At 39.3% G+C, this 27,532-nt stretch overlaps 4 protein-coding genes across 5 annotated transcripts; 2 read left to right on the top strand and 2 right to left on the bottom strand.

Annotated features, from left to right (window-relative positions):
• Nucleotides 1-2,083: 2,083 nt before the first annotated feature.
• On the top strand, nt 2,084-7,221 carry LOC137953084 (replication protein A 70 kDa DNA-binding subunit B-like). 2 transcript variants are annotated; one of them, XM_068800295.1, is made up of 12 exons: nt 2,084-2,305; nt 2,823-2,969; nt 3,059-3,211; nt 4,748-4,925; nt 5,034-5,304; nt 5,402-5,504; nt 5,650-5,774; nt 5,861-5,939; nt 6,015-6,159; nt 6,306-6,466; nt 6,544-6,664; nt 6,755-7,221. In XM_068800295.1, the coding sequence occupies exons 1-12, from the start codon at nt 2,169-2,171 to the stop codon at nt 6,950-6,952; spliced, it is 1,818 nt and encodes a 605-aa protein (XP_068656396.1). In that variant the 5' UTR covers nt 2,084-2,168; the 3' UTR covers nt 6,953-7,221. The 2 variants fall into 2 exon arrangements, with proteins under 2 accessions (XP_068656396.1, XP_068656397.1); XM_068800296.1 differs by lacking the exon at nt 2,084-2,305 and adding an exon at nt 2,380-2,454.
• A 965-nt stretch (nt 7,222-8,186) lies between these two features.
• On the top strand, nt 8,187-12,353 carry LOC137953083 (LRR receptor-like serine/threonine-protein kinase RPK2). Its single transcript, XM_068800294.1, has one exon. It carries the CDS (start codon nt 8,584-8,586, stop codon nt 11,974-11,976), a length of 3,393 nt encoding a protein of 1,130 aa, XP_068656395.1. The 5' UTR covers nt 8,187-8,583; the 3' UTR covers nt 11,977-12,353.
• A 311-nt stretch (nt 12,354-12,664) lies between these two features.
• On the bottom strand, nt 12,665-21,320 carry LOC137953085 (glycerophosphodiester phosphodiesterase GDPD6-like). Its single transcript, XM_068800297.1, has 8 exons — nt 21,238-21,320; nt 20,563-20,741; nt 14,592-14,775; nt 14,225-14,299; nt 14,007-14,116; nt 13,576-13,794; nt 13,144-13,299; nt 12,665-13,011 (listed from the first exon to the last, which is right to left on the bottom strand). Exons 1-8 carry the CDS (start codon nt 21,248-21,250, stop codon nt 12,775-12,777), a joined length of 1,173 nt encoding a protein of 390 aa, XP_068656398.1. The 5' UTR covers nt 21,251-21,320; the 3' UTR covers nt 12,665-12,774.
• Nucleotides 21,259-25,467, bottom strand: LOC137953086 (ninja-family protein AFP3-like). The gene is made up of 3 exons (XM_068800298.1): nt 23,868-25,467; nt 21,815-22,853; nt 21,259-21,342 (listed from the first exon to the last, which is right to left on the bottom strand). The coding sequence occupies exons 1-2, from the start codon at nt 24,598-24,600 to the stop codon at nt 22,426-22,428; spliced, it is 1,161 nt and encodes a 386-aa protein (XP_068656399.1). The 5' UTR covers nt 24,601-25,467; the 3' UTR covers nt 21,259-21,342; nt 21,815-22,425.
• Nucleotides 25,468-27,532: the final 2,065 nt, after the last annotated feature.

Genomic DNA, 27,532 nt, shown 5'->3' with positions numbered 1-27,532 from the left:
TTGCATCACTTCCATCTGAGTCTTGCTTGTCTCCATCCTGTGAATCATGCTCATTTGTATCATTTTGATGTTCACTGTTGTAATCTGAATACTTACCATTTGTATCATAATCTGAATATTATGATAGACGAAAAGAGATTGCAACTATGTTTGTATTCACATGTATTTTGTTCGCCATGGGAAGATACTATCTCTATCATCGTAATAGAAATGTACCACGTTCATGTGGGATTGGTGGTTCGTTGTATTTACAAAATACACTAGATAAATCACTTGTTAAATTTCGAAAAGTTTACTGGATGACTCACATTTTATTTCACAAATTGGTAGAGATACTTAATAGTAGATGATTTTTATTAGGCACAAAAACCATCTCAGTGGAAAAATAATTTGCATATTTTCTCCTAATTGTTGGTCAACAATAGTCTTATAGTGTTACAACAGAGATGTTTGATAAATCGAATTGAACCATTAATAGGTATTTCAATAAGGTGTTGGATATTATTCTCAAACTTCACTTTGATTACTTCAAACGGCCTTCAGAACACATTCACTCGAAGATTTTAAACAATCTAATATTTTATTTGTACTTTAAAGTAACATCACTTGCCCTCTAATAAACGATTTTAGATTAATATACAAAGTTACTTTGTATTAAATTGAAATGGTATAATTAAAATTGTATTGGGGTTATTGATGAAACTCATACCAATATGAACATCCCCCTTGAGTAACAACAAAGGTTTTAGAACAGAAAGGGCTATCTCTCATAAAATGTGACGGTAGCATGTATATTTGAAATGCAATATACTTATATACTTGTTGGATGGGAGGAATCAACAATTGATTCCTATGTGCTCAATAACTCATTGACTCGCCAAGATAGATTATTTGTACTTGAAGGTAAATAATATATTTTTATGTAGTATTTTTAATCTATTATTATTTTTAATTAATTTATATAGAATATATTTTCTATCGTAGGTAAATATTATCTAGTCAATGCTAGTTATGCAAATCTTAGAGGATTTTTGGCTCCATATTGAGGAACTCACTATCATCTTCAAGAATTTGGAGATAATCTTTCTAGAAATGATAAAAAATTATACAACCGAAGGAACTCAGCTTTGAGGAATACTATTGAGCAAACTTTTGGTGCTTTAAAAGTTCGATTTTCAAATGTTGAAAAGGCACTTCTCTGTTTTCTTATAAGATCCAGATAAAAATTGTAATTGTTTGTTACATATTACTGAATTATATACGTAAAGATGATTACAATAATATGTTTGAAACGGAAGACGATGATTCAGGTGATGAACTTAGTAGAGGGGGTGATGATTTCCAATTTGTAGGTATAAATGATGATGAAGATAACGATGGTCTTGTGGATGAAGATAGCTAGTCAACAAACATTCAGAGGCAGTGTCCATTAGAATCCACAAGTCGTACAATATCGAGATGTCATAACGACTCACATGTGGAATGATAATTGATGGTTGTATCTTATTGTTCATATGTATTAAACTAGTAACTTGATTATTTGAATATTAAGGGCACAAACTTGTTGTTATCTTCTAAGGCATAAACATTTTATTTTATGCTACAAATTGTGGACTATTACGAGTAACTCGGTTTATTTTCAAGAATTTTTAAAATATTAATTTTTTATATATATATATGTTATTAATAATATATCTCAGGTTATTAATAAAATAATATATTTTTATTCATTATATTTATTACTTTTATTACTATATCAAGATTAATTTTATTTATTAATTTTATAATTAATCAGTGCTCACAGGTAATAATTAATTAATAAAATATATTATTTTTTTAATTAGTATATTTATATATTTTAATTCTACCCCGAGGTGAACTATTTCATTTTAACGGGCCTGTCTTCTCCTTTAAAGTCCCATTTATTGTCCTTGTTTGGAAATATGGAAACATTTGGCGCGGAAGTTTCAAACGTACAGCGGAAAAACCAAAAATGCCGCGAAAGCACGAAATTGGAAGACCCGGTTGCGGTTCAAAACTGATACCAGGCTGCTAGATTTCCCGTCAGTTGCCGTAATAGAAAACGAGCTCGCGAGACCCTTCTCAGTTTCTCCATTAATCAGCCGTGGATCTCTTCTTACATCTTCTGATCCGCGAAACGCAACATCATGGCGAAATCAGTGACTCCGGGGGCTATTTCTTCTCTTCTCTCTAACCCCTCTCCGGGTTCGTCTAACGACACTCCGGACGTTGTCGTTCAAGTCGTTGATCTGAAGCCTGTAGGGAACAGTTCCACCCGATTCACGTTAGTATTCCGTCTTTCCTTCTCCTTATTTATTTACCAAGTAATGCTGAAGCTATTTTGGAGTGTCGCTGTGTTCGTGCTAAATGTGTTCCCCTCGTATGGGTTTATACGTATATGTTTTTGAATCCGGATCGATTTGTTAGACGGAGGTATGATCTGTTTTTTCTAGGCGATGAATCGTCGTTGTTTTCCTCTAAAAAGTGGCATCTTTAGATCTACCTTTTGGGTTATCCTTTTCCACAATCTTTGATTTTTTTCCTCCTTTGTTTCGCAATATATGTTTTTATTCTGTCTGCTGTGCATTTGATCTTCCTTCCGTATTCGGGTCATACTGATTTGACCCTGCTTGTTAGAATTCCATACTTTTATTTTTATTTATTTTTATCAGATCGTTACTTGCAAATGCCAGTAGTTTTTTCCTCTCTGTTCGAATCTGCTTCGATATTATCTCACATTTCCTTTCTTTCTTTTCTTTGTTCATTCTCTGAAAGCTAATATTGTGATGGTATACAAGCAGATTTATGGCCAGTGATGGGCAGAAGAAGCTGAAGGCGATGCTTCCGACTTACCTTTCATCAGAAATCCGTTCTGGAAATCTTCAAAATCTTGGGCTTATCCGAATCCTTGATTACACCTGCAATGCCATTCCGAACCACAGTGAAAAGTAATTTCAAATCCAAAATGCCGCTAAAAATGTTTGTTAGCTTCTTCTTGTGCTTTGTGTCTCATCTAATTTCATTTTGGCTGTCGCAGAGCTTTAATTATCACAAAATGTGAGGTGGTTTCATCCGCACTAGAGTCGGAAATAGTATCTGAAGTTAAAATGGAGCCAGGAATCTTTTTGAAGCCAAAGCAAGAAGTGTTTTCAAAATCTGCTGCTCAAATATTTCATGAACAACATGGCAAGTGAGTGTTCGTGCTTTTCTCTCCTCTTCCCGTCAGAAGTGACTCTGATTAAAGCAGACTAATCGTGTTTTGTTTGAACCCCAATTTCTTTTTTCTCTTTTAAACATGCTGAATGATGTAATGTATCAGGTAGAAATGCGTTGCTTTTTTTTTTTTAATATAATTTCTTTCATTGCCTATGCAATCGAAAAAAAGCTTTTTTTCCCCAATTTAGTTTCCCTGGTCCTTTTTATGGAATTGACAGATTTGTTTTAGAAGATGTATGTATTCATGTCAATTGTCAGCTGCAACATTAGCAGTGTATCTAGCAAAAACAATAATTTTTTTTTTTTTTGCACTCAGATATGTATTATCGTTCACGAAGAGTAGAAGTTGACATATTATTGAGTATAATAAGCTCATTGAAGTTGGTTGTTTCCATATCCATTTTGTTTTGAGTTTGTGTTTTTACAAGTAGCCTGAAGTCGGTATTGATTTTGTTAGTTCTTTTTAACATAATGCTTAAATTTGCCATGCCATTACCAGTTTTTTTCATGTTCTGTGTATTAGGAAGAAGTGGTTGGTTTGTGAACAAATCGACTTCTTTTCACTTCCCTTGCCTAGCAACTTTGGTTGTGCTCCATGAAGGCGCCGGCAGCTGGAGTGCCGGCAGCTTTGGTTCTTTTTGCCATTTCGTGGGCATTAGGTCCATTGCTCTGCGTGATACCGATGATTTCTCTTCCCCTTCATTTTCAGCTGCTCTTTTTTATGTGTCTCTAGTGAGATTGACGGGGATTATCTGTTTGAAGCACACCTCTTTTAAGCTCAAAAAGACTGCAATGCCGAGAAAATAAGCAATACCTCATTATTACAACAGTAGTATATTTTGATAATACTCGGTTTTAAGCACTCTACCACGATGGTGTTGGATTGTAAACTTCAGATGGTTCTTACTGTATGCTGATTTTACTGTGTTATTTCTTAGTCGTTTCTGTTTTAGTAAGTTTGGGAGTGTTTGAAGCCGAAGCTTTTTGATATAGGCGTTGGCATGAAACTCTGAGATTGCCCATACCTATTACATTCTGTGATATGATCATGCGTAAACTTACATTAGATTTCAATGCTGGTTTCCCTTGAACTGATACATCATCTGATCGAGGTATGGAATGGGTACTGCGCACCGATATCTGCAGGCACCTGAACTTTCAGTGATTGGAATCCTCGCACATTTGAGAGAACAATAGTTGCGCAATTGAAGCTTAAGTTTTGGATGTCTTTTGGACATTGACTCATCACTATTCACGCTGCTATCCTTCCATTTGATTCATTGAGACTGACATTATTTATTTATTTTTTTTCAATTTATATGTTCGAGAGCAAAAATCCTATTTCCTCTTTATCCATGGTTGGAAGTTTATGAATGCAAAAATGGCTTGTTGGGCTGTTTTTTGTTTATTAATAATGCTGGCTTCCTTTTAACTAATAGTTTTTGAAATGGTCTGGGTTGCTTAGAATTTGGAGCTTCTTACTAGTTTCCTCCTATACAAAAACTTTCAGTTCTGCTCCTGCGGAACGAATGGCAATGACAAGAAGAGTTCACCCACTTGTCTCCTTGAACCCTTATCAAGGCCGCTGGACCATTAAGGTTCGCCTCACAAATAAGGGTAACCTGCGTACTTACAAGAACGCAAGAGGTGAAGGTCATGTCTTCAATGTGGAATTAACAGACGAAGATGTGAGTGAATCTGTTGATCATTGTTGTGTCTTGATGTGATTGCATGGTTATTGCTTTATAAATATTTTGTTTTGGTATTTCATTCCTGGAGTCATATTATTGATGCAGGGTACCCAGATACAGGCGACCATGTTCAACAATGCAGCTACTAAATTCTACCCAAAATTTGAACTAGGAAAGATGTATTACATCTCTAATGGCACTCTTCGTGTGGCCAACAAGCAGTTCAAAACTGTCCAAAATGATTATGAGATGAATTTAAATGAAAATTCTGAAGTTGAAGAGGTGGTTGGTGAGGGGGCCTTTGTTCCAGAAACAAAATATAACTTCATACAAATTGAGGACTTGGGATCATATGTTAATGGGCGGGAACTCGTGGGTAGGTTATATTTTCAAACCTGCCATTTGAATGGAATACAGTTTCTTAATGTGTATGAAATCGAGTGCTTATGCGTTGTCTTACTGGTTACTTGAAGATATTATTGGAGTCATCCAGAATGTCTCACCCACAACGAGTATAAGAAGGAAGATCAACAACGAAACCATTCCAAAGCGTGATATCACTGTTGCTGATGACTCGTAAGTTTCAGTTTTAATAATTGGGACTTGTTAATCTGGGTTCTGAACTAGTTTCACATGTTTTTAGTACCGGATGACTGTAGTAGCTTAAAGTTCGTTTCTCCTAGATGTTTTCACAATCTAAATATGTATAAATCAAATGCAGAAAAAAGACTGTTGTTGTGTCTCTGTGGAATGATCTTGCAACTACTGTAGGTCAGGAGTTACTGGATTTGGCTGAAACTGCTCCTATTGTGGCTATCAAGTCCCTGAAAGTGGGAGATTTTCAAGGTAACCTGATTACTAAGTAATGTTCTTCACTTGATGGTAGAGGCATGCTCTCTACTCATTTTCTAATATGAGATCGTCTTCTTCAGGAGTATCTTTGTCTACTTTAAGCAGAAGCACTGTGCAGATAAATCCAGAAATACCTGAAGCAAAGAAGCTTAGATCATGGTATCTGCCTATTCAATGCTTGTAGAAGGGAGCCAAGTATGCCTCAGTTTTCTTACATACTTTCTTATTTGTCAGGTATGAATATGAAGGTAAAGAGACTTCGATGGCTGCTATTGGCTCTGGCATGAACTCTGTAACAAAGGGTGGGGCAAGATCCTTCTATTCTGATCGAGTGTCCATCTCCCACATTACTAGTGATCCTTCCTTGGGTCAAGAGAAGGTAGGCAATTTCATATCAATTCGGATCATGTAAACATGCAGAAGTTTGGATGTTCTTTTCTCCTTTCCAACTTGGATGCACACATGTGCCTTTTTTTTTCCTTTTTCTTTTTTTAAATAATCAGTAAACTTAGCTTCCTTTTGCAGCCTGCATTCTTCAGTTTAAAGGCTTTTGTAAGCTTCATCAAGCCTAACCAGACAATGTGGTACCGCGCATGCAAACTTTGTAACAAGAAAATTACTGAAGCCCTCGGATCTGGGTATTGGTGTGAAGGATGCCAGAAAAATGATGCAGAGAGCAGTCTGAGGTAGAAAGCAGAGATAAAACTGTAATTGCCCTTGGAAATTAGATTCGGTGTTCTAAGCAGTGTGTTCTTTCTTGCAGATATATATTGGTTGTAAAGATTTCGGACCCAACTAGTGAGGCATGGGTTTCTGTCTTCAATGAGGTAGCTGAGAAAATCATTGGTTGCACCGCTGATGAGCTTGAGAGAATGAAATCAGAGGTCATCTGCTCTCTCTATTTCAGTGCAACAGCTGGCTTTTGGCTTCTATACAGTATAGTTCACTGATTATTTTCTCACCTTTCTCACCAGAATGAGGATGGGAAGTTGTTCCAGCAAAAGCTTAAGGAAGCAAAGTGGGTTCCTCACCTGTTTCGTGTAAGTGTTGCTCAGCATGAGTACAATAATGAGACAAGGCAAAGAATCACATTAAAAGCAGTGGGACCTGTTGATTGGTCAGCAGAGTCAAGATATCTCTTGGAAGAGATTTCCAAGATGACAATTTCTTGATTAACCAAGGAACCAGAATCATATTCATGTATTATATGCTCTTCCTTTCAATACCTGGCTGGATGAATTGTTTTTGCAATTTGTTTTTGTTATGCTCTTGTCTATATATGGTCAATGACCTAAAAATGAGCTCAGTTATTGCCCCTGCTGTTGTTTTCTGCAATTATGAAATGCTAGGTGTTGGATGCAGATTGCAAATACACAGAAATGTAAGTTCAAACCTTTACAAATCAAGTTAGCTTGAACAATTGAATGTTATTTCACTTGGATGTGGGCAGTAGTTATCTTGTTGTTGAGATGTAGCATGGTTTTGATTATTTGCTTGATCTAACTTAGTATTGATGTGATATTTCAAAACATTTTAATCCATTCTATTGGGTTGTAGGGGGTCCTAATATGAGACACAAGCACATGGGTTGTAGGGGTCCTAATATGAGACACAACCACATGTTGTATTGGGTTTCAAGGGTGTCCTATACCAGATTTAAATTGGTATAGAGATCCTTTCACAAGGACATTCTTCATTCATTAGGGGTCTACTTGAATCATTAAAGAGTTATTTTAATTGAGATTGATAATTGATGCCCTCAATGATGGTTTATTCACTAAATTATCTAAGGTTAATTGCTTCCATGTCTTTCAATCAAGCTACCGTCTCAGTCTCTGTTCCTTTTAAATATTATTAATTTTAATGTTAATCATAGAATAGCCGAGATTTCCATTTGAGCTGTCCGCGGACCACCCAACTCCCGCCTGGTCCCCACAAATAATTCCTCGTGACCCGCCCTATACCAACACACGCTTGCGTCATCCTCTGTCATCCTCCCTTTTTTTTATTTTTTATTTTCCTTTTCAATTAACTAATTATGATTTAAATTAATTATGATGACTAATCTTTGATTAATTAAGCGGCTTGTCTTTTGAGCTTTGAGTGATTATGTTAAATATTTGATTAAGATGCTAATTACTTGTAATTGAAGGGATGTGTATGGCCCACTAAAGCGACGGCTCAGATCGTATTTATTTCTTCAATCCCGAAACTCAAGTACACGCTGGAGGGGAGGCTTAATTTGTCGCCAGTCGCCACATGGAGAGATGGCCGGAGAGTGTTTCGGATTTTTGATTTCAAATGGACCGTTGGGTCAGTAGCAGCGGCGGCCGCCGGAGGGAGTGAAGAGCGGAGGGGAGCGGAGGGGGGGAGTGGGTGGGTCCCTCGTGTCTGAGTCTGTATACACCGGACCCACGCTAGTCTAGAGAGAGAAACAGGGAAGAGGGGACAGCGAGTGGGAGAGAGAGAAAAAGGTTGTGGAAACGAGAAAAGGTGGAGGAAAGAGAATGAAAGAAGCAGCAGCAGCAGCAGCAGAAAGAAGAAGAAAAACGCGTCTTCCCAAGGAGAGCCGGATTTGGGTTTCTTCTCCCTCTTTCTACCTTGCCCTTTCTTCCCTCTCCTTGTCTCCGTAGAGCTAGGGTTAGGGTTTCTGAAAATTCATTTTCTTGTCTTGGATTACTCTTGCTGTCTGTGACTTCTCGAGCTCCGCCGTGTGCTTGGAGTTTAGAGGCCTGTGATTTCGAGTTGGGCGGGTGGGGTTTGTGAAATATTTTGCCGCTGCTGGTGTTCGATTTCCTCCAGCATGTTCGTGTCGTCGACGACTAGGTGTCGTTGGCTCTATGCAACCCTTTTTTTAGCTCTCATTTTTCATCTCTTGGTCTTCCCTTTTGTTGACGCCGATGATGCCGAAAAGTCACTGCTGCTTCAGCTCAAGAACGCGTTCCCTGATCCTTCCGGTTTGCTGTCCGGGTGGAGGGTGGAGAGTGCGGACCACTGTTCTTGGGTTGGGGTCTCCTGTGATTCGAATTTTAGGGTTTCCGCCCTCAACATCACTGGCGGCTCTGCCGGAAGTGGAGGTAACTCGAATGCTTTCTCTTGTTCGGACCTTAATGGATTTCTTTTCGCTCGACTGGGGTTTAGGAGAAGCTGCGCGAGTGTGAGTGGGAAATTGGGTGGACAGGTGCCGCCGGCGATTGGGAAATTTACGGAACTGAGGGTTTTGGCTCTACCGTTTCATGACTTTGGCGGTAGTATCCCACGGGAAATTTGGGGTTTGGAGAGGCTGGAAGTTCTTGATCTCGAAGGCAATTCACTTACGGGAGTGTTGCCTGCAGAATTCGGAGGTCTGAGGAATCTCAAGGTACTTAACCTAGGTTTTAATAAGATGGATGGAGAGCTTCCTACCTCACTCATGAGCTGTGTCAAATTGGAGATTTTGAACTTGGCCGGTAATCGGTTTAACGGGAGCATTCCTGCATTTCTTGGGAATTTTTCCGAGTTGCGAGAGCTCTATTTGTCTCTTAATCAGTTTACTCAGTCGATCCCAGAAGAAATTGGACAAAACTGTAAGAACCTCGAGCATCTTGATCTGTCGGGGAACTCGCTCGATGGTAAAATCCCTGGTAGTTTGGGGAGCTGTGTGGGCTTGCGTACTTTGCGGCTTTTTTCTAACATGCTGGGCGATGTAATCCCTCCAGATCTTGGGCGGCTTCAGAAGCTTCAAGTGTTAGACCTGTCAAGGAACAGCCTTAGTGGGCCTATCGCACCTGAGCTCGGGAACTGTGTCGAATTATCGGTCCTCATTCTCTCAAATTTGTTTGATCCCTTACCTGCTGGAAACTTATTGCAAAGGTCATCAACTGGTGCTAATGATGATTACAATTACTTCCAAGGTGGCATTCCTGTTAATGTTACGGCACTCCCAAAGCTCAAAATATTGTGGGTTCCAAGGGCTAGTTTAGAAGATCAAATTCCAGATGAATGGGGTCCTTGTGAGAACTTGGAAATGGTTAACCTTGGTCGCAATTATTTCACTGGTCAAATACCAAAAGCATTTCAGCAATGCAGTAATCTGCAATATCTTGATTTGAATTCGAACAAGTTGAAGGGTGGGTTGAATGTGAGACTTCCTGTTCCTTGCATGGTCATGTTTGATGTGAGTGGAAATCTCTTATCTGGCTCAATACCGAAGTTTGTTTACGATAGATGCTTATCTCTGCCTTCCTCTGATGTTTCATTTGACCTACCCGAGGATGTGCTTGCTGCATATTCTCTGTTTCTTAGAAACAATATGAAAATTGGAACATTATTACCATCTTTCAGTTCACAAGGTAATCTTGCAATTTTTCATAATTTTGGAGAGAACAATTTCTCAGGTCCTGTGCCACCATTGGCAATTGCTCCTGAAAGATTAGGAAAGAAGACCATTTATGCTTTTCTAGTGAACGGGAACAATCTGATAGGGACAATTCCTGGATATTTATTTGAAAAGTGTGACAACTTGAATGGGTTGATCGCTAACTTAAGTGACAACAGAATCTCAGGTCAAGTCCCATCGGCGATTGGTGCAAAATGCAAATCTATTAAGCTTCTGAATGTTTCAGAAAATCAGATTACTGGTTCAATACCTGAGAATTTTGGTGATTTGGTCTCTCTTGTCAGTCTCGATATGAGCAGGAATCAATTGTTTGGCCCAATTCCAGCAAGCTTCAGTCGGTTGAAAGGTTTGCAGCATCTTTCATTGGCTGGTAATAATCTTAGTGGTGTTATACCTCCTACTTTGAGTCAGTTGCCATCTCTAGAGGTACTGGAGCTTTCTTCAAATTTTTTATCTGGTGGGATTCCAGGAAATCTGGTTGATTTGAAAAACCTGTCTGTTCTCCTGCTTGACCACAATAGGTTCTCCGGTGCAATACCTCCCTCTTTTGCAAATGTGACGTCACTACGTGTGTTCAATGCATCCTTTAATAATCTGTCTGGACCTATACCATTGAATGCTTTTTCTTTAAACTGCAGCAGCCTTGTTGGGAATCCGTTACTTCCTTGTGATGGGTATGGGCTCTCTGTCCCAGCTTCAAATCTTCGTGGGCAGAGTGAGACATCTCAGCAATATGCTTCTGCTCCATCCACAAGTGTATCCAAAAAGAGTGGGTTCAATTCCATTGAAATTGCATCAATAACATCTGCATCAGCTATAGTGTCTGTTCTTATAGCTCTGGTGGTTCTGTTTGTATACACAAGAAAATGCATACCCAGACCTGCAGTCCAGGGATTAAGCAGGAGAGAGGTGACCCTTTTCACCGATGTAGGAGTACCACTGACTTTTGAGATTGTCATGCGGGCTACAGGTAGTTTTAACGCAAGCAATTGTATCGGAAGTGGAGGCTTTGGAGCCACCTACAAAGCTGAGATCTCACCTGGAGTGCTGGTGGCAATAAAGAGGCTCTCAGTTGGGCGGTTTCAGGGGGTTCAACAGTTCCAGGCAGAAATCAAGACCCTTGGAAGAATGCGTCACCAGAATCTGGTGACCCTGATTGGTTTCCATGCTAGTGAGACCGAGATGTTTCTAATTTATAATTATCTTCCTGGTGGTAATTTGGAAAATTTTATCCAAGAAAGGTCAAAGAGACCTGTAGACTGGAGGATGCTTCATAAGATTGCATTGGATATAGCTCGTGCCCTTGCTTACTTACATGACCAGTGTGTTCCACGAGTTCTCCATCGTGATGTTAAACCAAGTAATATCTTATTGGATAATGAGTTTAATGCCTATTTGTCAGATTTTGGGTTGGCAAGGCTTTTGGGTACCTCTGAAACCCATGCCACTACAGGTGTGGCTGGGACCTTTGGTTATGTGGCTCCAGAGTATGCTATGACCTGTAGGGTTTCTGACAAAGCAGATGTGTACAGTTATGGTGTGGTTCTTCTGGAACTGATCTCAGATAAGAAGGCTTTAGATCCTTCATTCTCCTCATATGGGAATGGGTTTAACATTGTTGCATGGGCATGCATGCTTCTCCGACAGGGTTGTGCCCGCGAGGTGTTCACCGCAGGTCTGTGGGACGTGGGTCCACACGATGATTTGGTTGAGACGCTGCACTTGGCTGTCATGTGTACTGTTGATTCTCTCTCGATTAGACCCACAATGAAGCAAGTTGTTCAAAGGTTGAAGCAACTGCAACCCCCAACATGCTAGCTAATAACAATTCTGTCCAATGATTAACTCATTCAAAATGTAGGAGGTAAGATAGAGATGTAATTCATGCTTGTCCAATTTTTTTGGGCTTCCCCTCAGATTTGGTTCTGAGATGTAGTTATCCTGTTGTAATATACAACCACTGTTTCCCCCATCTTCTGTGAGGGCACTTATTGATTCTGTCTGCAGAAGAGTGCAGATGTATATCAATGCAGAATTTTGTTGATATCATTTTTCTCTCTTTTTTTTCTTTTTCTTCTCTTCATAGTCCTTTTGGAGTAAATAAAGTACAGATGTTTTGAATAGAGTTTGGAGGCTGATCTGTCAGCTCAAAATTTTTCTTTCTGGGTGGGTGCACTTTGAACTTCTTTTTTGTATTAGGGATTCAGACTGTACTTTGATTGTTGTGGTTGTGAAATCCTTTATTCTTATCCCCAGGTCAAGCGAGATGTTGGATCACGTGTAGTAATCTTGTTTACATGTGCAAACATGAAAGGAATTACTCTTTAATTGAAAAATATTTAATGAGCAGAAGTGTGAAAGATTGTCAATGAAGTTTCAATCCAGAGCTGTTTGTTTAGTCACTAATGGTTGTATTGTAAATGGGTTGTGAGGAGGTAAAAGATATCCCACCAATTCATTACAGTCAAGAGGTAAAAGATATCAATAGGAAGTTGTAGAGAGTGAGTTGTGCAAAAGCCTCTATTATTTCCTCTAATATTAAAGCTTACAAATTTCAACCTTTCTAATTTATTTTGAAATTAAAAAAAAAAAACAATATACAATAAAATAAAAAAGTTATACTCCATGGCCATAAGACGAGATCATAGCAGCAACCTTGTGCAATAAATCTCTTACATCCGTACCTTCCTTAGGTGAAGTCAACTCTTGATAATTATGGAGGCTTCCCGTGAAATCAGTGAAAAGTCCATCAATACCAATTCTATTTATCCAGTAATCATATTCAGCATAGGGATCCTGGTGGAAATTGAAGTGCAAGAATTGGTTTTCATTCCGATAAGTGTAAGGATGCACCTGAATTCGTCAATATGCAAACATAGTTAAAAAAGATCAATATGAATAATTAGTATGAAGTTCAGATGTCACAGTTCAACAAATTAGCATTTTTTGCATTTCAAAGGGGGGGAGAGAGAGAGGTGATGATACCTGTAGGCCATGAGCGTGTGCCTTGGCAACAAGATCAGTGGGAACAGTCACAAAGTCGTGCTCTGGGGGTGCTAATGTGTCCTTCCATGGTCCAATGCCAACCACGTAATTGCTTATGTATTTGAAGTACGAGTCTGAAGTGATTTCTTCATATGTCTGAATGTAATCATCCCATATAAAGGATTCCATTAGTAAGTTTAAATGTATTAAAAAAGGAAAAGATAAATCCAAGTTCCTTTTCATAGATTGGAGGTTTAGAAAATAAACTAAAAAATTGACAAGCGCAATTGCCTGTGTTATGCTCATAAAAAATGTAAAATCTTTAGGAATAACTTTATATTTTTAGTTATGAAGATTAAAGCATCAAAACCTTAATGCACTTTTGAGTATCAGAACTCAACAATAAAACAATTTAAGGGTAAAGATAAGAACCTGTTTGGTATCTTGAGTTGGAATTGTCACATCATCAATTAAAAAGATTTTTGGTGAGTCGGTGAAGTTTGAAATGTATACGAGTGAGGATGGAGCAAATGACTGGATCAAAACAGGTTGCTTAAGCCAATTCTTTGATAAATATTCACCCTTATATCCATACTTCAAGAGCGTCTCCACAAATACATCTTCAAACTTCTTACCACCACTCCATTTTACCTGCCAAAAATAGTATACTTCAGCCAAATGGTTTACAGCAGCAGCATTTTAAAATGTCATGACAAGATCAATAGAAGTAGACCAGATGCAGTCACAATAAAGACAAACTTTGCAACACGGAGTGGCAACTGACTTGAATTAAAGTTAAAGTCAAGATCTCTTTATATTAACAGGGTTCTTAATGAAAAATAAAGACAAAATAAAAGACATACATGTTGGTTGATGAAAACAGGGTTCTTAATCTCTGGATAGATCCCAACAACTCTCGGAGCATCAAGTGCAATTGCAATGAACTCTTCAAAAGTAATGATTGAAAACTTTCCTGTTTGTCATTTAAAAGGTAGAATTAGTGCATGAACAAACTATCAACATGTAACATAACGTTCTGAAGATAATACAAGGAAGCATATATTATTTAAAGAAAACTGACCATTATATTGTTGATCCCGAAACTTGAATCTCTGATTAACTCGTAATGATTTTAGCTCATGTAGAGTGAAATCAACTGCATACATCATGACAATCTTAAAAAATCTAGAACTTAGTAAATAATTTTTTTTTTTACTTGAAAAGAAAATAATATTTATATGAAATGAAGTGCGCACTAGGCTCACAATGGATAAACCTACAAATCCATGAATTTTTGGTACTTGGCACTTTGAGTTTACCTTCATCAACCCAATGCATTCTCAATGCAGCACTCCAAATTGTGTTGAGTGATAGTTCATAAATCTAGACATTTTGCTTGCGTAAAGCAATCCTCAAATGTCACTTCAACAATAAAGCTTATCACATACCTGTGAACCATCCGGTTACATTCTCGCCTTGGACCTCATAGGTTCTTCTACGATTAGCAAACTCTTTATGATTTGCAACATCAGTAGTATCATCGAGAGTTACATCATGGAAGCATATAAGTGCTCCATCTTTTGACGCAAGAATATCACCCTCTATAAAGTCTGTGCCTTCTTCAATTGCTTTCTGCAAGGACAAAAGATATAGTTGGATTTATTTCCTCACAAACAAAAAGTGATGATTTCAAATATCAAATGTAAATATCGAAAAAAATCACCATACACGCAATCATTTATGTTCCTCCTACTAAGGAAAAAGTTTACTTGTCAGTAGCTCTAAGCTTATTTTGGAAAATTTTCAAATGCTGAATGTAGGAATAGAACATAAGTTTTTTTCCTCTGTTTGACAAAGAATTCTGATAGAAAAGCTACAGAAGAGCATTTTGCTCATTTTATATACGTAAATGTTCCTGACTTCATTACCATCTTGTTCTACATTTTTTATTATGTATTTAGACTAAATTTCATGTAGTTTGGTTATGTAGAATGGGAGATATAAGGATTCAAATAGTATTAAGTGTGAAAGGGGTATATTTGTATTTTTTACCAAAATCACTTATTTGATAGAGAGGGGTCAAGCGAGACTTCTCCCAAGTGTCTCTTTTCTCTCCTCTGCTCCTGCCCTCTTTTCTTCTTTAATTTCTTCATTCTTCCCTTCATATTTTTCATTTTTACATGCTAAAGCAGCGAATCATTGTTTGAAGCCTTAGATTTAGATTTTTCTCCTCCATTGAAGCTTGTGTCATCCTTGAAGAAGAGATTTGAGGTTTGTGCCCTACTGGTTCAACAAAAGTCAATTTTTCTTCTCTCTTTCTACCAAAACCTTAGGGTTGTTGGTCTTTACTGCCTTAAAGTGCAGTTATCTATGATGAAAAATCCAAGTGGGACTTTTAATTTGGGAAAAATCCCCTCGTTCTTGGTGCACATCCCAATACAAGGATCCTTGACTGTGTCATCGCCCTAGATGATGATGGCAGTCCTAATCAATGAACGTTTATGATTCCTGCATGCATATTCTCTTGTTGTTGATGGAATTTGTGCCAATTTGGGGATTTGTGAAAATTGCAAGAGAAACCCAAATTTTTAAGAAATGGGGCTCATCTACCTTGAGTACTAGACTTGTTACTTGAAGCTATATTTGCTTAATTGTGAGTGTATAATGGTGATTATGGCTGATTCCCAAGAGAAATTAGCAATTCTGATGAAAAAACTACTATTGCCAATACCTGAGAAAAACTGCATAGATAAAACTATCTTAGCTGGGCTAAATCTGTACGAATGAATTTAAAAGCCAAGAGAAAATCCAGATATATTAGAGATGATCCCCAAGTGCCTATGAGAGATAATTGAGAGGCAAAGGACAACCAAGTAATGACTTGGATTGTAAATAGTGTTGTTTCAAAACAAAGGAATCAAGTGATGAATTGTGAAACATCAAAAGAGATGCAGGTGTTTCTAGAATCGTTGTATGATCAAGAGCGCAATCTGTCCCCAATGTATGAATTATATATAGACTTCTTTGGTTTAAAAAGGGGTAACAGGTCGGTTACATAATACTATAGTTAATTTTTAAGGGTATGGCGGGGGATAAATGTTTGTCATCCGTTCACTACAGATGAACAAGAGTTGAGGAAACAACAAAATCAGATACTACTTGGGCAAATTTCTTGATGATGGACTGGGTTCTGAATTGGATGGAGTAAAAGCACAAATACTTGCATCTAATGATGTGCCTACATTGTTTATAACTTTTAACAGAATTATGCATGTTGAAACTACAGTTGTACCTAGGGCTGGTCAAGAAGTTAAGCTAGTGGATGCCTCTGCACTTAATACCTCTAGTTTTATAGACTCTTCTTGAGGTCGTAGTAGTACTAGTAGAGGCGGAGGAGATGGTAAGTCTAAGAGGAAATGTATTCACTGTGGCAAGACAAATAGTTTTTTAAACAAGTGTGGATCAAATTTGGTAAACCGGCATAGGCCAACTTAGCCATTCATAATAGCAGTGAGGCACCTACTGAGGTGGTAAACATTGTTACCCCAGGGTCCTTTGATGAAATGCAACAATTACTACAACAACAATAACAAATTGTTCACCATATGGCTCAACTTTCAGTTGTTTCTTCCTCTACATCTATGGCTCATACTTCTACACCTATAGCCACCCTGGCTAGCTCAAGTATGTCCATTTTCCATGTGTGCCCATCGTCTACTTGAGTTCTTGACTCAGGAGCTACTACTCATATGTCAGATATGTCTTCTTTATTTTCGGATTTAAAAGTCATCTAATGTTAAACATGTTACCTTAGCTGCTGGTTTTGTTTCATCAGTTCAAGGGATTGGTACTATCACTCCTGCTTCGTTCTTGTCTCCTCAATCTCTATTACTAGTTCCTAAGTTTCCTCTGTCTGTTATCTTTGAGTCAGTTAACCAAATCAATGAATTGTTTGTTAACCTTTTATCCTACTCGTTGTGTGTTTCAGGATCTCCAGAAGAAGAGGATAATTGGTTCCGTGAATGAGAGGGGTAAAATATATTATTTGGAGAGCCACTTGCCAGATAATCATTCACATGTTTTGCACTCTACAATCTCTCTTTTACAGTGGCACTTATGATTAGATCATCCATCTCTGATAAAACTGATTCAGTTTTTTCTTATATTTCCTTCCAATCTTTCGTTTTAATGTGAATCGTGCCAATTGGGCAAGCCGAGCTACATTTCTTGTCTCTCATCATAGGAGTAGTCAGTTATTTGAAATTGTTCATTTTGATGTCCTAGTCTTGTATTTAGTTTGTTTTGTTAAAAGTATTTTCTTTTATTTATTGATGATTTCAATAAATGTACTTGGGTGTATCTCCTTAAGGAGAAAACTAAAGTTTTTGATGTATTTCAAATTTTCTACAATGAAATAAAAAATCAATTTGCCACTTCAATTCGTGTACTGTGTACTAATAATGAGCTTGAATTCATGAATTAGGGGTTTGATGCATTTTATCAAAGTCAGTGGATTATTCATTAGTTTTCGTGAGTGTTTACACCACAACAAAATGGAGTTGTTGAACGTAAAAATCGTCACCTATTGGAAGTAGCACATGCGATGTTATTTCATATGAATTTAGCCAAGTCGTATTGGAGTGAAGTAGTTCTTACTGCATGTTTTCTCATCAATCAAAATGCCTTCTGCTGTCCTTAGGGGTCAAATCTCTATCCAGGTTTTATTTCCTTTTGTTCCATCAAATTTTGAGTCCCTTCGTGTTTTCGGTTGTGTTTGTTTTGCACTTGTTTGGTCCATCTAGAGATAAATTGTCTCATTGTGCAGTCAAGTACATTTTCTTAGGATAAGGGTATAAATGTTTTTGTCTATATACAAGAAAAACATTTGTATTTGCGGATGTCCCTTTCTTTGAGGATACTCCTTTCTTCGAGTCTTCTTGTCCAGACACTGTTTTTCCTTCTTCTACAAATACAAAGTTGGTTGTTCCTACACTTGTGGAAGAATCCAGGACCTTCATGTAGTGCTACAATTGAGAAACCTCTACAGGTATATCATACACGACAAGTGCCCTCTTCTCAGCCTACAGTTCCCTCTCTCACATCAGTCCTCAACCCCAATTCGTCTACAGATCTAAAGGTAAGTGACTTACATCTTTTCATTGCTCTTCGGAAAGGTGTTAGGAAAGGTACATTGTCTAACTTTGTGTCTTTTAATTTGTTGTCTGACCAGTATAAAAGACTTGCTTTATCCCTGTCTACTAGAAATATTCCTTCAGTGCAAGCTACTCTTTCTTCTCCTTAGTGGAAGCAGGCCATGGATGTTGAAATAGAGGCACTGTTAAATAAGGGGTCAGGTGCGACTATTGTTGGTTGTAGATGGGTGTATACGGTGAAGTATAATGCCAACGGTTCTATTGAACGATATGAGGCTCACACTCAGACTTATGGTGTTAATGTAATTGAGACATTTTCCCCTGTTGCTAGGTCTTCCTTTGTCTAGATTTTAGTTTTTATTTTTGTGAATCAGGGTTGGTCATTATGCCAACTTCACATTAAAAATATATTTTTATATGGTGATCTGGAAGATGAAGTATATATGGAGCAACCTCCTGAGTATGTTGTTGAGTGGGAGATGGATAAAGTTTGCAGACTCATGAAAGCTATAAATGGTCTAAAACAGAGCCCACAGGCATAGTTAGAAAATTTTAGCCAAGTGGTGATGTCCATGGGTGTCTCTAGAAGTCACTGTGACCATTCTCTCTTTGTTCTAAAGCAATCATCCGGTATTGTTGTGCTATAAGTTTAAGTGGATGATATTATATTGTTTAGTAGTGATATGGCTAGCATTGAAAAGGTGAAAACACATCTGACAACAGATTTCAGACTAAAGATCTCGACTCATTAAAATACTTCTTGAGCATTGAAGTGGCAAGAAACAAAACAGGACTTGAACTGACTCAGAGAAAATATGTAACAAATATGTTACAAGAGTATGAGTTATTGGGTGCCAAATCGGTTGAAAATCCAATGGAAGATGTACATGACCTTCATGATGATCAGAGTGTTGAACTCAATGATAAGACGGTGTATCGACAATTAGTTGGCAAACTCATATATGCTACTATCAATTTTCCAAATATTTCCTTTGTTGTTAATGTGGTTAGTCAACTCATGAAATGCCGAAGCAAAGTTCATCTGCAAGTTGCACAAAGAATCTTGTGGTCTTTGAAGGGGTAACTTGAAAAGGGTCTTTTCTTTAAGCCTCATGATCATCTGAAGTTTGAATATTTTTTTGATGTTGACTATGCTAGTTCTAAGCTAGACATGAAATCTATCACATGATACTATGTGTTTTTAAGAGGAAATTTGATAAGTTAGAAAATCAAGAAGCAAAATGTTATAGCTTGATCCAGCGTTGAAGCAAAGTATAAGGCAATACTCCACACTGTCAATGAACTGATGTGGGTAAGGTCTGTGACACAAGAGTTGGGGTTTCACTAGAATAAACCTATGACTATTTATTGCGACAATCAAGTGGCAAATTTATTGTCATTAATCTAGTGTTTCATGAAAAGAGAAAACACATTGAAGTAGATTGTCATTTTATTCAGGATGTTGAAATGAAGAAAGAAGTAGTTATTCCTTATGTTCGGTCCAGAGATCAGATTGGAGATGTGTTCACTAAGATCTTGGAAAAATGTGAATTTATGACATTTTTTGACAAACTGGCCTTATGGACATATATGTTCCAGCTTAAGGGGGGGTATTAGAAAAGCTACTAAAGGGCATTTTGGTCATTTTACATATGTAGATGTTTCTAATTTCATTACCATCTTGCTCTACTTTTTTTTTATTATGTATGTAGACTAAATTTCATGTAGTTTGGTTATGTAGAATGGGGGATATAAAGATTTTAAGTCGTTTAAGTGTGCAAGGGGCATATTTGTCATTTTTTACAAAAATCACTTATTTAATAGTGAGGGGGTCAAGCTCGACCCGAACGAGACTTCTCACAAGAGTCTCTTTTACTTTGCTTCTCTCCTCTTCTCTTCTTCAATTTCATCATTTTGCCCTTCATATTTTCCATTTTTACAAAATCATTTAAACATCAATAGTTTATCATCTCTTGTAACTTTTTACTAAAGAAGGTTACATGAATAATTTGCTAAAGCAAATCATCCTCCAAAAAGAGCTCTAAAATTTGAACCCTATTTGTACCTCGATTGGAATATAATCTAAGACAAAATAGGAGATTATGATCTCCAACTCAATCCCTTGTCAATAGGAATAAGCATATAAGGTACCGGTAAAATCTATTGAATTGCTTCACCAACATTAACGCGATCAATTATAGTTTGAAGATTTTGTTGAGGTGAATAAAAGCAAAACAGAAAGCTGAACCAAGGGAAGGACAATTACCAGATATGCAGTAGAGGTCTCTTCAGGGATTTCTCCATTTGAACCTCTATGAGCAATATTATATGGCCGGAATGTCTGTATAGGTTGTCTTTTTCCCTTACTTACTTTACTTGGAAGGGGATTAAAAGGCCTCGCCAAGCTTCCCCCAACAAGAGACAAAAACAGAAAGAGAATGAACCCTGCCAAAAACAATAAACACATAGATACACCTCATGAGTTCCGTAACCAAACATAAAACTGAACCCGCAACCGCACTCATAACCACATCATCCAGCATCCAGCATAACTCGACATGAACTAGATGACTATGGCAATAACATTAATCACATCGACAGCAATATCAACATTTGTAATCAACAACTATCAGGACAATAACTGCAAAGAAAAAATAAAAAAATCCTGAACCGTTAATCAGATAAAAAGAGCTGTACGAAACTTATAACATCAACAACCTAAACAACAAAACAAAATACAACATCTCAGAATCTAAAAGGAATTTTCAAAGAGAAATAAGATCTAAAAGCTTCAGATCAACCACAGATACGACTCCAAAAGCTAACGAACTCTCATCGAAACCAACACCACGGCAGTCCTAGAAATCATCAGAAGTCACAAAAAACTAAAAACAATGAAATTGATCATAGACAAAAAAAAAAAAAAATCGCAGAGACTTACACCGGCCGGCCATTGTTTTGGCTTCACGGCGTCTCCTTGCACTCCTCAGTCTCCTGTCGCTCCCAATCTGAAATCTCAACTCGACATGCTCTCCTCACGGAAATTCTTACGTGTTTATAAAATAAAAAGGGGGAATTAGTTAGAATATTCCGATTTTGGTTTACTTTTGAAGGATAAGCCACTGAAGGAAATCAGGATCGAGGAAACAAACTGCAAGCAGAGAGTGAGCGAGAGAAAAGAAAAAAAAAGGAAATCGTACGTGGCTTCATGCTATTCGTAAATAAGCAGGCTCCAGTAAATAGAGCCAATGGTTGTGCAAGTAAGAGTAGTAGGGTTCGCGGGGAAAGATTCGGGTGGCTTTGCTGTCAAACGCGCGGTTTCTCTGTTTGGGGGGACTCGAGAGTCAAAACCGATGAAAGACTTCAAAAGGTCCGTTACCATAGCCCGAGGGCCACCATTAAACTAACTCTCCGATTTTGAAGGAATTCAGATATGTTGAGACTTTCTTATTTTTAATTTAAAGTAAGATAAAAAAAGAAAAAATTGAAGTTACACGAAAATGTCTTCATTAATTAACCTTAAGCAGTCATCGTCCCCGCCCCACAAGAGCAATTTAAAATCAATAGGTCCCTGACCCAATCACATCGGATAGCTTGAATTATGTCTTTAATGGCCGATCTGCTTACGTCGGTCCATTGCAGAATGCCGGGGAGAAAAGCAAGGGTGGTGACGGCCATGCCCGGTTGTTCTTTCCCCTACACCTTTCATCAATCACCCATCAACATTCCCCTCTTTTCTCCTTCATCGCCCACTTGCCCTCTGCATTCACCCACTAGGGGCTGGCATATCTTCAACAACTTTTCTTCCTTCTCTGCAAGTTGCTGCCCAATTCCTGCTTAAATACCACATGGGGTGGCCCCCAGTGTCTGAAAGAAAGAGAGTGGGGGTAAATCGAAAAATCTCTTCTTTTACTCGTTTTCATTTTCACTTCTGAGAAAGAAGAAGAGCTGCTTCAGCATCGGAAAAGACTAAAAAAGAAATAACTCTATAACAAGGAAAAAGGGAAAAAGGAGAAGAAAAAAAATGAAACTCCTGAAACTTCTGTTCCTTCTCTTGTAGTTGGTGTTGATTGCTGTTCTTGTTGGTATTGTTGTTTTTCTCAGGTGGGTGACTGGTCGAATCACCCGTTTACAAAAAGGAAGAAGATGGGCTGACCACTATATGCTTCAGGGGATATTGGACATCCCCGCCACCGGCATGCTTCACAAACTCTGCAGGAGAGAGGAAGTTGCCATGGCACACGCACACTATCCTAACTTCTTCCCCTTTTCTATATCTGTAGAGAAACCCTTCGACCTTCCTCCCGTTGGGACCGCATCCTCTTGTGGTGACGCAAGGCATCTCCTCCATCACGTTCTTTCCCATCTCCCTCACCACCCCTTTTACTTCCACTTTCGGTTTCTTCAAGCCCGGGGTACATTTACTCATGTTATGCACCGCCTCTTCTTTCACTGGTTTGGCTGGTTTCTCTGTTCCAGACCCTGCCAACTTCCGATAAGCTCGCTCCGGCAATGACTGGACACTCGTGGGGCTTCTTGCCTCGTTAGCATTCAATCCTGAAATGAAGTACATAAAGAGTCGTTCACATTCAATGAAACAGAACAACATTCAAGGATTTAACAGAGCGATGCTCACTTATAGCTGTGGATAATTTACTCTGCCCAGTAAGCTAGAAATGGCTAAACACCAAGTTTAAACTCAGTTTTAGGTAAAATAGTTTGAAGAAACCACAGAGAAGCCTAACAAGCAAATGCTGGGGTAATTCACTCTGGCATGCTTTGATGGACAACAATCATATTTGGAGGGTTCAGTAGTTGAATCAGTTCACAAGTAGTTGCCAGTAGTTGCAAGCCACATTGAATTCTTTGCAGAGGGTTTTCGATCAAGCACTCAATCCCTTGGCCTTATCCAATTCGATAAATGATGAAACACCCAAAACTTGAATTTAAGGTAGGTTCAGGAGATAATATTTTAATGGAGTGGGATCCAGCTCCAAACAACCCACGAACTCTATCAGCAAGTCCACCCAAGCGAATGCAATCTAATAATTCCCAATGTACAAGAAACGACATCCAGACGTAATTCTGGGTGCACCAAGAACTCCTGGTTTCCATGGACTTGAATCAAAGAAAAATCATTTGACATATCCACAGCCAAACACAATGTGAAGAAGGGTTGCCGAGTAGCAAATCCACCTAAAAAGAAAAAAAAATAAACTGAAAAATCCTACAGTACCTAACGAGTTAAGAGCAAATCTTTCATAGAGAAACTTGAGGTTCCACAAAATCAACTTTAAGACAGAAAAAGAAGAAAATTAGGGTGAGTAGATAAACCCTAGTAACCTAAGACCACCCTAGAAGACAAAAACCTGAGTTGGAAGCTAAACCCCACCATGTGAAAACACAGTTGAAAGCATAAACTGAAAAATACAGAAACTATCTACATATTCAGTAAAAGCAAAAAGAGCTTCTACAGAAGTAGAATAATAGTCAGGAATAAATATCGAATCTTCCTGAAAAATTACAACCACTCACGCCATCGGAATAATAACGTAATAACAGTTAATATACCTTGATTTACTCTGCTCTCGAAGTCGGTAACACCTGAAGAGCTACTTCCTTGCGATCCGAGCGATCCTTGAGAAGATGGGACGAAGCCCATCAACCCTACACTTGCCGTCAATACACCACTCTTTCCGCTCATGGGATCGACTGCAGCCGTCCCCCGCGCGGACCCACTACCCCATCCTGCGGCTATCCCGTAAGCAGAGCTCACGGACGGTGAAAACCCGTTTACTGGAATAGCCTTCCCTTTCAATGGAATCCCAACTATACCCTCTTCTTCCCCTCGTTTATCTTCATCCTTCCCGGCAGATCTGTAGCTCAAATTCTTTTGCTTCTCCGTTCTTTTCCTCTTGGCCTCCATGCGTCGCAGACACTGTATCTCTTTTCTCTTGCGCCGATCTTCCTCGGTCTCTGTCGGGAGAGACACTGTCCTGGTAATCACCGGGCTCACAGGGATACCCGACGTTCCCAAATCCTCGTAGCTTTGAATTCTCGCAAACGCCGCGGTTGAAGAAGACCTCACAAGCCGCGTCTTCTGGATGGGGTCGACGCCGAACCGACCGCCCAGTGACAGGCCGAGGCTTAATTCGATGTCGTCGGATTCTTCCGTTCGACACTGATGGTGGTCATGAATCTCACCTGAAAATTGACGGAGCAGATCTCGCGGGCGGCCACTATTATGCGGCGAGAGGTGATCTATTTCTCCCATCGTGCCTCCGTCTGCCGATGCTTCCCCCATCAAAAAGTTAATTGATAGAGTATACTCTTTTCTCTTAAGCTTTCTTCAGCCCGTACAAAAGGGCTTTGAAGACTCAGAAGATAAACCCTAGTTATCCGTAGCAAACCTCCAGAAAACACTCGCAGGAGCAGTAGTACAAACTCTCATGAAACTGACTATCCAGATCGCTCCGACAGCAACCAGCTCCCGCAATTCAAAGCATCAAACCAAATCTTCTCCAGAAATCGAAACAAAAAGAAACGAAAACAGGACAAAACGCCATTGAAGAACGACAGAGACGGCAGCAGAAGAAGGGGAAGACGAAAGGAAACCAGACGAAAGCACTTAGCTATCGAAACAAGATCAAATCCCCAATATAACCTCCAACGCTTCCGGAGGCTCCACGTGGCAATCAAAGGAAGAGAGCCTAACACGTGTCCCTCGTGGCAGATACAACGGCGTCGCCAAACAGAAGTCTCCACCGCTGGGTGTTGCTGGTTTTGTCGAGCGGAAACGTGTCATATTCGCAGAGCCGGCCCTGAGAGACTGACACGTAACGGTGTGAGTCGCTGTCGTCCTCGTAAAGCCGCGACGTCGCTTTCGCTCTCGTGAGCTGTTCTCCAGAACTGCTGGCGTTTCAGGCCCGAGATGGACACGTGGCGAACAGCCTCGTCTTTTTAATTAATAATCTTTTTTTTCTCCTTATTTTGCTGTTTTTTAAATTTTCCCGCCCTTTTCAGCAAGGGCAAGACCGAGGAATATCAATGGGCATGCTACTCTGCCTCATGTGCGAACTTCGGTAGCACCTCTACGCATTGACCCCAGCCGTCAATCCCAATTATTGAAAAGCGCAGCCGAGGAGTTCCATTGACGCGGCGATTAGGACGATTAGTTCATAAGAGGATAATAAAAGTGGAGGGTCATCCAGGTGGGACCCCAACGGCCAAGTTGATCCCGCTTTTGACGTATCACCAGCCACGTTTTTCTGACCGCTGAAAGCGCGCGCAAGCTGCAGACCGAACGGAATCAGCGCGAACAGTGTCATGGGAATTTCTACCTTGGGTAAGCGCGAGATTCAGTAACACCGCTACTCAATCCCAATTATTGATAAGCGCAGCCGAGGAACTTCATTGACGCGGCGATTACGACGATTAGTTCACAAAGAAGATAATAAAAGTCGTGAAAAGCGATAAGACTGGTCCCCATGCTCGACGCTCACGAGCGTCATCCAGGTGGGACCCAAACGGCCAAGTTGATCCCTCGTTTGACGTATAACCAGCCACGTTTCTCTGACCGCTGAAAAAGCACACTTGTTAGACACGTGGGCCCCGCGACCACTCATTCGGTCTGCAACTTGCGCGCGCTACGTGTCTTGCTGCCTCCGCTTTTAGTGACGTCACCGACTGTAGCACGCTCGCTAAGATTGACAATCGGAGTATGACGTGGCGCAGAGATTGGGAAGGATGAAGAACGTGTCGCGACGTGCGGTTTCCTGGCCTTTGTGGCTGGGGGCGCACGAGGCGACCGTACTGGCTTGACGTGATCCAGTCGACGATGACGTGGAGCACGTGGGTCTTCCTGAGGAGCTGATGGCTTTGGTGCATGTTGACGTTGCACATTCATAAACCATAAAGAACATGAACACTTATCAGACAGTTTTTTTATAATTTAAAAAAAAAATTGAAAACAATATCTCAATCATTCGATCAATACTTATCTCAGCCGTCCGATCAACAGTATCCCAACCCATTTTGTGAAGCCGTCCTCTTACGTAGAGTTCTCTTCCCTTCAAAAGACACCATCCTGCTTCACAAAATGGGTTTGAATCTACACAAGACGAAACAGAGGATAAAGTTCCTCCATGGAAGGAGCAGATTACAGTGAGAGCAATTGTGGTAAGTGTTGTGATGGGTGGCCTCTTCTGCATCATAACCCACAAGCTGAATCTCATTGCAGGAGTTACTCCTGTAAACGTCACTGCTGGTCTTGTTGGCTTCTTCCTCATCAAAACATGGAGGAAATTTACAGACAAGAAAATAAAGTTATTCAGACTTGTGCTGTTGCCTGCTACGGCATTGCTGTCAGTGGTAAGTAAGAACGATCCTGTTCTTGGTAGTCAAGAAAAGATTAAGCGTAAGAGAACCCATTTCCTCCCTCTTTCTCTGTAACTATGTCCAGGCAAGAATAACAGTTTACAGAGAGGGAAAAGATGAAAGGAGAGCTATGCATGTTAAAAAAGATGGAAGAAACAACATTTTCATATGGTTCTCTGAGCATTCTTCGGTGATTTTTGTCCCTACGATCTTTTTGAATCATGAAACCTCGAATGCATGCAGGATATGATTTATCAGGCTCTGTTTTTCAATTCTACAAACAGTGTTCTGCTCCTCATAACAGCCGGGTCGACATACTTACCTGGAAAGAACAATTAGAATACTTGTGTCTTTCACCAAGTTTTGGTGAAATTTCATCAAGTCCGCAATAAATCCCATTTGCTTTCTCAAAGTATGTGCAAATATCTGATGTCAGAACGCTTGGAATTTTTACTGTTTCTTTTTTATTTTTAATGGAGTGTTTGTTTACAGGTGGGTTTGCATCCTATGTGCTGGCAATAGATGGCAAAAGCAGGGAACAAACAGGTCCCACTGAAACAGGGTTGAATAACCCTTCTGATTGTGAGAAATCCACAGCTCTCATGGATTTTTGTCTACAGTTTTCACAGTCAGCTTCTTGGATCTTTTATCAGTGATTCCTCTAAGAAAAGTTAGATCCAGTAATGAACCCAAATATCAAATGATTTCATGGCCTGACCCCAGATGTTGTTTGATTTAATGACAGAGAGTAGCAAATAGATGCAGATCATGGTGATTGACTACAAAAGTCACTTACCCAAGTATACAGCCACAGCAGTTCTCATCAACAGTTTCCATACTTGACTCTTGTAGCTGAAGCA

The sequence above is a fragment of the Aristolochia californica genome, unplaced genomic scaffold (assembly GCF_029961685.1).
Source record: "Aristolochia californica isolate CCGP_79_NKW_82.1479 unplaced genomic scaffold, dmAriCali1.0.hap1 SCAF_16, whole genome shotgun sequence".
NCBI lineage: Eukaryota > Viridiplantae > Streptophyta > Magnoliopsida > Piperales > Aristolochiaceae > Aristolochia > Aristolochia californica.
Note: the sequence above shows the minus strand (reverse complement) of the source record. Positions and strands in the feature narration are given on the sequence as shown.

Bases quoted from the DNA above. Each gene is read 5' to 3' on its own strand.
- LOC137953083 (XM_068800294.1), top strand. From the start codon at position 8,584: ATGTTCGTGTCGTCGACGACTAGGTGTCGTTGGCTCTATGCAACCCTT.
- LOC137953086 (XM_068800298.1), bottom strand. From the start codon at position 24,600: ATGGGGGAAGCATCGGCAGACGGAGGCACGATGGGAGAAATAGATCAC. The intron at 22,854-23,867 runs GTATATTAACTG...ACTTCATTTCAG, and splicing joins CGAGAGCAGAGTAAATCAAG to GATTGAATGCTAACGAGGCA.
- LOC137953085 (XM_068800297.1), bottom strand. The intron at 14,300-14,591 runs GTATGTGATAAG...TGATGTATGCAG, and splicing joins TGTAACCGGATGGTTCACAG to TTGATTTCACTCTACATGAG. The intron at 13,012-13,143 runs GTATCATCACCT...TGACGAATTCAG, and splicing joins CACACGCTCATGGCCTACAG to GTGCATCCTTACACTTATCG.
- LOC137953084 (XM_068800295.1), top strand. From the start codon at position 2,169: ATGGCGAAATCAGTGACTCCGGGGGCTATTTCTTCTCTTCTCTCTAAC. The intron at 3,212-4,747 runs GTGAGTGTTCGT...AAAAACTTTCAG, and splicing joins TTTCATGAACAACATGGCAA to TTCTGCTCCTGCGGAACGAA. The intron at 5,505-5,649 runs GTAAGTTTCAGT...AATCAAATGCAG, and splicing joins ATCACTGTTGCTGATGACTC to AAAAAAGACTGTTGTTGTGT.